The 10,594-nt window shown below is 38.9% G+C and overlaps 1 protein-coding gene across 3 annotated transcripts in view; it reads left to right on the top strand.

Annotated features, from left to right (window-relative positions):
- The first annotated feature begins 3,110 nt into the window (after positions 1 to 3,110).
- Positions 3,111 to 10,594, top strand: part of TMEM71 (transmembrane protein 71) — a 48,725-nt gene continuing 41,241 nt past the window's right edge. For all 3 annotated transcript variants that reach the window (XM_030795042.1, XM_030795043.1, XM_030795044.1), the window contains exons 1-3: positions 3,111 to 3,217; positions 4,781 to 4,856; positions 6,390 to 6,450. In XM_030795042.1, the coding sequence (XP_030650902.1) occupies positions 4,817 to 4,856; positions 6,390 to 6,450 (101 nt within the window). In that variant the 5' untranslated portion in view covers positions 3,111 to 3,217; positions 4,781 to 4,816. The remainder of the gene's footprint in view (positions 3,218 to 4,780; positions 4,857 to 6,389; positions 6,451 to 10,594) is intronic.

The following is a 10,594-nucleotide window of genomic DNA, read 5'->3' as shown; positions in this document are numbered from 1 at the left end:
ATGTGACCAAAAGATTCTCAAGGCAAATAATTTTGACAGATGGTGAGACCATGTTTTCTGTGTATAGTAGCAAGTCCAAATATCATTTAAAAGGTTCTATAGTGACCTCTATTACAGAGACCTATGTTTTCTAGGACGTTTTGTACCTAAATTTGCCACTCATCTTTTCCCCATCCACACATCACCTCCATTAATAGTGGAGGATTGAATATTCTGTGGAACATGCTTTTAGAAACATTGATTTATAACATGCAGAATAAAGGTTCTGAAGGCGAGTCTACCTGGATGTAATTAACTTATTTGTTAATTCTACAAACATTAATTGATAACCTACTATATGGGAAGCACTATTCTTGATACTCGGGCTATTAAAATGAAGAAAAATGACAATATTCTCTGCTCTTTTAATGCTTATGTTCTGGCTGAGGAGTATGTTTCTTATTACAAGGAATGAATTGTGTGACATATTCCTTGGTAAAAAGTGCTAAAGAGAAGAATAAAGCAGGAAGAGAGTGGAGAGTGGTGTGGAGGGCAACTTAATTAGTAGCAAGGCAGTGGAACAAAGAGCTGAGGGAGGGGAGGAAGAAAGCCCTGTGACCCTTAGGGCGAGGGAACACTAACCTCAAAGATCTTGAAGTAGACCCGTGTCTAGTGTTTGAGAAACAACAAGAAGATGAGTGGGCCTCAAGAGAGAAGATTGAAAGGAGAACCATAGGGTTGGAATTTAGTTCTGGCCCTTGGCAATTTTGAAAGATTTATGCAAACTCTATAAACCTCTGTCCTGCATGTGGATAATAATTGCACTTATTTTCTAGGGCTATGTGAGGTTGAAACAAGATTACATATGTACAGTGTTTAGTGCAGTGCCTGGTTTGTAGAAAATGCTGACACATGTTGGATATGATCATTACACTTATAGGTTAAGAAAGCAAACTCGAGAGCCACCTCACCAGCGTTTGAATCCTAGCTCTACTTACTCATCACGTACTGGCTATGTGAATTTGGGCAACTCTCTAAACTGTTTGCTCTTCTGTAAAATGAGAATAATAATACAGCATCTCCCATGGAAATGATGTAACAATTAATGTGTTGATATGTGGAAAGGCCTTAGAACAGTGCCTGGTACATAGTAAGCACTCCTTAAAGTTAGCAATTATTATGATCATTAATAATAAGGTTCTAATATGTGCCAGATCTTTAAAAAAAAAAAAGTAGACCAAAGTATTTCTGATGTGAGCTCTTTGGAAAAGTGGATTTGTGGGCACAGGAAGAGCAGAGGGTCTCGAATAAGTCAGAAAGATTTTCCTCCCTCATCTAGAAGAGATAAGCCAAGGCTGGAAGTGGGAGGATGAGGGATAAGAGAAACAGGAAAAGGTGAAGGAAAGAACTGTGAATTCCTATAAAGAGAACACCAGACAGCTGTGGAGCAGAATAGCTGTCTGGTAAATCTAGGCAGATGTGACCAGAAGTAGCCTTGAGTAAATGTGACTATATTCTACAGGAGTCACTAAAGCAGCAGAGAGTCAGCAATGACAGATGGCTCAGAAAGTGACCTGTGTTAGGGCTATGCATCTGCTATGTGTTGCTGTGTAACAAATTACCTCAAAATGTGGTGGCTTGAAACACAATTTGTCACCTCCCAGTTTGCATGGGCCAGGGAGCTGGGCAGGGCTAGCCTGGGTTGTCTGCTTCTGGGTCTTTCCCAGTTCCAATCAAGCATTAGATGGGGCTGCAGTCAGCTCAAAGCTCAACTGGAGAAGGATCCACTTCTAAGCTCACACACTTGATTTTTGGCTGGATTCCTGGCTGTTGGATGGAGCATCAGTCCCTTACTGGCTTTTAAGACAACTCTTGATTCCTTGCCACATGCTTCTCCACCATGGCAGCTTGCTTCATTGAAGCGGGCAAGCAAGAAAGTAATAGAGTCCAACAAGACGGAAGCCTCATCATGGTAGTGGAAACCCAGCACCTTTGCCTTACTTTATTTACAAGGAGCATGTCAGCAGCCTCAGTCTACACTCAAGGGATGGAGATTAGACATGAAGTTCCAGAGACAGAGAACTTTGAAATTAGATGGGCCCTCCTCCTGACAGTTTCTGCTGCCTAGAACATGTTCTACAGAAGATCCTGCCATGTGACAGAACCTCAGGGGGAAAGGGAACCCCAAGAAAGGATGAGATTAACTTTTCTGCCAGCCAGGCCAACTGGTGCCTCAGAAGAGAACTTGATTTACAGAAAACAAATAAAGAATACACCTTGCACATCTGTGTTGGGGTCTCAATTATTTCTCATTTCTTTTATTTCATTTAATTCTTCAAGCCATCACATGACATATATATTTTTATATTTATAATTGAGAAAACTGCAACTCAGAGGGATAAGTCACAAATCTGAGGTCACACAGCTAGGATGGTAAACAGGTTGAATTTCTGTCTATGTGACCCCAGAACCCACACTCTTTCCACTATGCAGTGGCACCTCAATGTTGCTGGAATATATATTTGAATGTACAATTCTTTTATCACTTATAATAGTACAGATGTGTGATTACCCACAAACACCGTCAAGTCTTTGAGCTCTGCTATAATGTAAATGTAAAATGCCATCTATAGAGTTTTTTGTGAAGTCCAACCTTCATTAGATAAACCTATTGCCTCTATAGAAATTTTCATAAGATCAAGCTCTTGCTATTTAATAGTATTCTGAATTTAATAGCATCAGTGCATTATCCTCAATAAATTTAAGTGATTTGGACAAAGATCACTACTCTGCACTACTTATAACTGAATGTGGCCATATGATGAGCAAGAAGTGTCAGTTCACTGAGAGTCTTTGTCACGTTCTCGCAGCCAAAGGTGACAAGTTAGCTCAGAAAACCACCCCTCCAGTGACCAGGGTGTAACCAGCTGGCCTGACACACGGGCTGCACATTCCCTGCTGCTGGCCCAGGAAACTCTTTGAAACCTTCAGCACACTCCTCTGTGTGAATGCCACTGATGTGAGCCCAACAGGAAGTGTGACCTCATTCTGCTTCTTTGCCTCTGGTTACGCAGGCTGTTTTCAAAAGAAAACAAGAGAAGTTGTAAGACTGACTTTCCCAAGAACTCTACACTCATTTATACCGGGAAACAGACAAGAGAACAAGAGGCTGCTGAAGACAAAACTTCTCTGCAAGCACCTGTGCACAGCAATGTGCGTGGGCATCTGTGAGAAGAAGGTAGGGTGGGATTCCCTTTATTAAGAGACTTCTGCACCTGTTGACATTCAGACATTTTTCAGCTGAGGAACTGCTCTGTCCTCAATTTTTCCACTGTCAATCACAGGAAGCTTCGTATTTCAGTAATAATTTTGTCCTTTGTCAATTGGAAGAAGAGGCTGGGATCTCCCTTTGGAAGGAACATGTATGCACACATTATTTTTCAGAATAGATGTGTTGCTTTGATGGAACTGGCAGATTCTGTTTCTTGAAAAGTTTTAGATCTGTAACTGAAGGGTTTTTTTTTTTCTACTGTTACTAATTTTCTATTGAATGTCAGTGTACTGCCTGTAGATTCTTCTAAGCACTTGTGAGATAGAGCAATAAGACCTTGCTTTTGCTGCAGGATTTATAGGCTTAAAATTAAGCTTAATACTTGGGGAACACTAAAATAAGGTAATTTGGGCCGGGCATATGCATACAATATTAATCAAAAATGAAAAGAACAAGTAACATACTAATATATTACATTACATTGGGATTATTTTATATCCCAAACAAATGAAATTTGTAAATGTGTGCTTTGATTTAGAAATCTGCCAAGGAAGGCCAGAAAGTTCTCCGGACATCTTTACAGGTGTCTATAAACCAGGTTTATATTTTCCTAATAGGGTTTGTATATAATTTATTGAAATATTCAACTTGAAGCTGTAGAATTAGCCTGGTTTGATTGATTGTGTTACAGCTACAAAAACAATCCATTACTAGTTCTCATGTTACAAAATGTGGCCACAGGTGGTGAATCAGAAAAGAATTTACTCCCACCTTATAAAGCAATTAGGATAGTGATACTATATACAAAGTTTCATAGTCAACAGAAGTTGGTTCTATTTGACGAACAGTAAATGATCAAAGTTTGCATAATTTACATACTTTGATATGTTTTTAATTCATAATCGAGAAATTAAATTATGTCTTCATGGGAACTAAGTTCTAAAATCTTCCTAGTGGTATGCTATCTTTAGTGCAATGTTAGTTATGCTGTTTAGAAATGTCCAGGCTGATAAAAACTATTAAAAAACACTCGCTGTGACTACCTGTCAATGGTTCAAGTTGTTGGGCAAAAGACAGACACCAATCTCCAAGCATCGTTTGAAATTTGATAATGAAGTTGATTTGTGTCAGATGATTAAAATACACATAAGTTTGTTTGGGGGCTAAATGACTGTTAGAAGCAGTCGTTTTATTAAGATTTCTTAATCAAATACCTCACTTTCATTATTTTCTTTGGATTACAAATCAACCTTTTTAAGTCTAGATTTTTCAAATAAAGTGTGGTTCTTATTTACGGAAAAAGGTTATTGAGATGCACTGAGTGAGGCTAATGGAAAACGTTCAAAGTCATAGAGGCAGACAAAACTTTAGAGAAGTTGTGTCTTCAATCTGGTCTCCTACCTTCAATTCTGTATCTCTGTATTATTTCTGTAAACAAATCCGACTAGTGCAATTAGTAGATGCCATCTGTTTTGGCATAATTTTTCTATTTTTAATATATAGTCCACCTTTTTTTAACGTCTTTTGCAGAGAATCTGTGAAGTTTGAGCAAGCGGCCTTCCCAAGATGTACCGAATATCTCAACTGATGTCAACACCAGTAGCAAGTAAATGTAGAAGAACTGTGATACGCAATTATCTTTTGAACGATTAGACTCCTTTTAGCAATTTCCTTGCTTTGATTTTGCTGATACTCAGACCATTAACCATCTGTCAGTAGCTTGTGCTTCTTAAATGCCAGTGTTCACTTTGGCAATGATTTTGACTTCATTTTTTTCCTTGAAAGAAATGTGGTATTTTTCCTTCTAGTAGAAAAAAAAAATCACCGTTTTTTTTTAGATGCCTGTGCATAAATGTGAAAGGAGATTGTTTATCAGCTACTATTAAGATGCAAAACTGTTTGTGTATAAAAAATGCTGAATGATTTTGATAGCTACTTGCAGAAAATAAGGGCGCTGTTAAAACGGTAGTGGTTTCAAGTTTCTTCCTTCCTCTTGTTATTTTCTCCCAAAACCCCACTTCTAACTCTCCCTCACACACCCACAGTTTTCTCCTTACAAATCAACCAGCCCAATCTGAAAGTCTAAATTTCTTTCTTTGTCCTAGATACTAATTGTCCATAATGGAATCAAATTTCACTAAGCTTGTCTGTTGGGATTATTGACACCATCTCTGCACACGATAAAATTCTGCTTTAGAGTTTAGAATATTAATCAACTCCAACTTTCCCCAAGTAAAGTCTGTTGCCACGCCTTTGGTTAAACTGGAATGAACGAATGGATGATGTTTCTATAATTAAGAATACTCACAGTCTTTATACATTGGAAAATTTTATATAAAACAAAACAAAACCTTATTTCTTCCCCACTAATGTCTTTTGCTCGTTATTTTACAGTAGAAGTGTCTTAATATGCACTAATGAGGGAGAGTCTAGAACAATGACTGAATTCCTCAGATTACTGAGTAAGCTGCAATAACCAACACATTGGGTAATTGATTTGAGTTTTCTCCCACTTCACACAAGACGTTTTTTCCCATGCTTACATGAGCTCAGTTTGATGCTAATGATTTATTATTGCCTCATTCTGCACTAAGGAATTTTTTTTTTTTGAGACAGAGTCTCGCTCTGTCGCCCAGGCTGGAGTGCAGTGGTGCGATCTCAGCTTGCTGCAAGCTCTGCCTCCCAGGTTCACGCCATTCTCCTGCCTCAGCCTCCCGAGTAGCTGGGACTACAGGTGCCCACCACCATGCCCTGCTAATTTTTTGTATATTTTAGTAGAGACGGGGTGTCACCGTGTTAGCCAGGATGGTCTAGATCTCCTGACCTCGTGATCCGCCCGCTCGGCCTCCCAAATTCTGAGATTACAGGAGTGAGCCACTGCGCCCGGAACTTCTAGAGTGTTATGTGGGAGAAGGAACTGAAGATAGAAGCCTCTAGTTTATGTCTTGCTTCCAGTAGAGCCCTGGTGATAAGGGTACCTGCATTAGTGGAGTCTTCCTGCTGAAGCTGGGACATCGGCTATTTGCATCTTGTTGCATGCCTCCACTGTTTGCAATTATACATATTGATACATGTATCAACATATGTAACTGTTGATCAGGTATGATACATTCTACTTCTCTCTCATTTGTTTATGCAGGTTCTTCCAGGTTGGAAAGAGAATATGCTGGAGAGCTGTCTCCCACGTGCATTTTCCCAAGGTATACTATGGGGCTTCTTTTAAAAAATAATCATTCTGGCCGGGCGTGGTGGCTCAGGCCCGTAATCCCAGCACTTTGGGAGGCTGAGGCAGGCAGATCACGAGGTCAAGAGATGGAGACCATCCTGGCTAACACGGTGAAACCCCGTCTCCACTAAAAATACAAAAAAAAAAAAAAAATAATCAGCGCGGCGTGGTGGCGGGACCCTGTAGTCCCAGCCACTTGAGAGGCTGAGGCGGGAGAATGACGTGAACCTGGGAGGCGGAGCTTGCAGTGAGCGGAGATTGCGCCACCACACTCCAACCTGGGCGACAGAGCGAGACTTGTCTGAAAAAAAAAAAAAATCATTCTTTGCTGGGCATGGTGGCTCACGCCTGTAATCCGAGTATTTTCGGAGGCCGAAGTGGGTGGATCACTTGAGGTCAGGAGTTTGAGACCAGCCTGGGTAAAACATGGTGAAACCTTGTCTCTACTAAAAATACAAAAATTAGCCAGTTGTGGTGGTGTGTACCTGTAATCCCAGCTACTCGGGAGGCTGAGGTGGGAGAATCACTTGAACCTGGGAGGCAGAGGTTGCAGTGAGCCAAGACTGCACCACTGCACTCCAGCCCGGGCAACAGAGCGAGTCTCAAAATAATAATAATAATAATTATTGAATACTGATGAATGGTTACTTTTTCTCAATCTGATGTCTTTTTAAATATGCTTTCCTATCTTATTTTACGAGAGCAACAGAATTCTATACCAGTGGCCGAATTTTATGCTCTACCAAAACATGTGCAGTCTACCATTTTCTCGAAGTACTACAAGGGAGTCTTTTTTCTTTCTTTTTTTAATGCCTCTCTGACTGTCTCTTATTCCTCATACAGACATCAGCTGATGTTTCCCCTAGTATCATGAAATGTGCCTATAGCATAAAGAGATCATATATTCATTTTAGGACCTGCTCCTTCTTGTAAATTGTAGGCCTCCTGATACTACCAAACGAATCAATATGAACAGAGGCATATGTGGAAAGAATCCATGTTTTAGAGTCAGATAGACTAGGGTTCATATCATAGCTCTGCCACTGACTAGCTATGTAAAATATCCAAGTAATTGCTGTTTTTGTAAATCATTTTTGCTGCTATATGATGAGGATAATAATGATACTTAGCCTTTAGAGATTTGTGAAGGGTAGATAAAGGGCAAAGTAGGGGGCCAGGCTCCTGCTAAGTGTTCAATAACTCACATTACTTTGAAACAGTGTTTTATTACAGGGCTAAGTGCATATATTCATTGTATATAAGCTTTTAAATGTAAAAATATCAGAAATTCAGTAGAGCATGAGGCAGATGTGTAGAAGGATGAGAGACGTTTTGTAATCTATCAGTGTGTAATTATCTAACATTTTTTAATATTACTAATGATATTTGTCCTTTCACCAACCAGTCTTTGTCCTATCCTAGGAGGCATGATTTAGGCTCTTCTAAGGCCTAGTCAGTAACCTCACAAGAAAAGAAAGGGCTTTGTCTTTGGGCAGTCGGGCTTGTTGCTGGGCTTTGCTGTGGGATGGACTTTAGAAACCAGTTGGAAAGGACCTGCTAAAAACAAATCCGCTACTAAGTTTATTAGAGCAGAATGAAGCAAGAGTCAAGATCTAGAGATAATTTTGTTATCTGCTCTAAAGGTTTGGTATTGTTCAGAAGGATCCTTTTTTTTTTTTAACTATGATCTAGGTGTTGGAAGAGTGTCCTCATTTTGTTTACAATCAAGAGAGGATAGATAAAGGTAGGGGCATTATAAAGGAAAGATGACAGGGGATTAGAGAGGCTACAGTAGATAACTGTTGAATGTTGAAGGCTTGGAAATTAGAGTGCGGATAGAAATACAGATCCAGAACTCTGAAACCTCCTAAGTGTCCAGCATCATATAGTTGCCCCATTAATTCTCACGGAGGCAAAAGGATGTAAAAGAAAGAGCACTAGAGTAGGAGAAAAAAAGATCTAGATTTTTACCTTGCCTCTCCCACTTGAAAGCCCTCAGTTACTGAACAATGAACTTAACCTACTGGAGCCTCCATTTTTGCATTTATTAATAGGGGTAACCAGAACCAAAATGTGCTGTTAAAGTGGGTCAGTGCATGTCTGGAAATAGTCCCTTTTGATGTTTCCAAAGTCTCAGATTTCTACCTGTACTATTCAATATTTTTATCAATGATTTGGATTGAGGACATATAGATTCCAGGGATAACATATTTGTATGACATCATGTAAGTATATTAAAAGTATTGTGTAACATAATCAGAATCCCTCAAAATTCTAACAGCACAAAATGAATAGCCATTCAAATAGTAGCCAACATATTTAGCTTACCACCCTTAGGCAATAGAAAGCACAGGCATTAACAACCTCCATTAAATTATGACATTAAATATTTATAGAAATCTATGAGATTTATTTTGGGTGATCTTTACTGTACAGATTCACGTTTGTTAAAAAATAAACAAACAAACAAAGAAAAACAACTAAGCCTTGGAAAGAATAATTAGCAAGAGGTAGAGCCAGGATTGAAACCAAGGGTATAAACCTAGCTCTATCTGCAAAGTCTTAATTATATATTGGCCTTATAATATAAAATTGGTCCAAAAGTCTAAGAGAGGAAAGGTACATCTAAATATACAGGAAAAATACTAGAAATTGATAGTTTATTTAGATGAGATCAGGCACTTTCAGGGTGGTATGGCCGTAGACTTGATAGTCTATTTGATAGTGTGATAATATGTTGGTAACTAGAGGGAAAAAAAAAGAATCAAGCTAATGTGACTTAAGTTTCATTGCTAAAGACATGGATTCTATAATGAGGGAGGTGATAGTCCCTATATCCCTTGGGCAGACACACCCAAAGGGCTGGGTTCTATGGTTGGCATGATATTTAAGAGGAACTCTAAAAAGTGGAGAATACTCAGAGAAAAACCATCAAACTATGATAGCTAAGGGATCAAAACTACATCATGTCGTATAAAGATGAATTAAATGAACTGGAGGACTTGTAGTATGAAGAAGCGAGGACCCAGGGAGGACATGGAAACTCTCTTTAAATAGCTGAATAGATCTCAAATGGAAGATAGAAGGAACAGAAAAGGAAGGGAAAGAAAAGAAGGGAGGAAGTGAACATTTATTAAGCCCATAATAGGTGCTAAGCACAGACCATTTATTTCATTATTTAATTATTAAGATAACCCGATAATGGAGATTTTTTTTCTCGTTTTACAGATAAGGAAACAGTCTAAGAGGCTAAGTGACTGGATTAATGTTACTCACCTAAGCAATGACAGAGTTGGAATTATGGGCTTAGAGGGGGATTGACTTCAAATTCTCTGTCTTGTCCACTATGCTACAGGCCATATTTGTTCAGTGAAGGGTTGTGGGGGTGCCTAGTAAGTGTGGGGTCCTTCTTACTGAAGGTGTGCATGCAGAGACGGGACAATGTTTGTCGGAAATACAGCAGATGGGACAAGTAGTATTTGGTGGGGCTGCAGACATGACCGCCAAAACTCCTTCTGATTCTTAGAATCTGCGATTTTCTGGAAGCATATGGTCCCAATTTATGCAATTAAGTGGAATACATAATATGTAGAAATTACTGAAAACATCAAGGTAAAGAGCACATGAGAGCTATTATACTATCAGTGCTGTTAATTGATTAACACAAAACCACCCCAAGAATTCAAATGCATTCAGACAATATATATTTTCATAGATTTTACCAGATTTCCATAGCCTGTCAGGTGATTTCATTCAGTAACTGGCATTGGGTTTATTTACATACCGAACATTTTGTAGGCTCACAGTATCTGCCCTCCAGTAATATATAAAATAATTACTGAGGTGGACATACATACACAAAAATCACAGTGAGATTAGTTGGGGTTTTGGACAAAGAAAAATAATTTTTAAGGGAGAAAAGAGGGAAAAAAAACAAGCAGTTTTGAAGAAAGAACACATAACATTTTCTTTTCTCCAATATGGCTCTATTACTGTTGTCACCAGGCTTCCACCAAACCTCAACTCAAGAAATGTTACATTTATGAAACATTTTCATAATAATTTGGTTGCCTTTCAATTATAGGGCCATGTGATTCCTTCCTTCCTTCCTTCCTTCA

This window comes from Nomascus leucogenys, chromosome 16, assembly GCF_006542625.1.
Source record: "Nomascus leucogenys isolate Asia chromosome 16, Asia_NLE_v1, whole genome shotgun sequence".
NCBI lineage: Eukaryota > Metazoa > Chordata > Mammalia > Primates > Hylobatidae > Nomascus > Nomascus leucogenys.
This window is presented reverse-complemented; position numbering and strand designations above follow the sequence as displayed.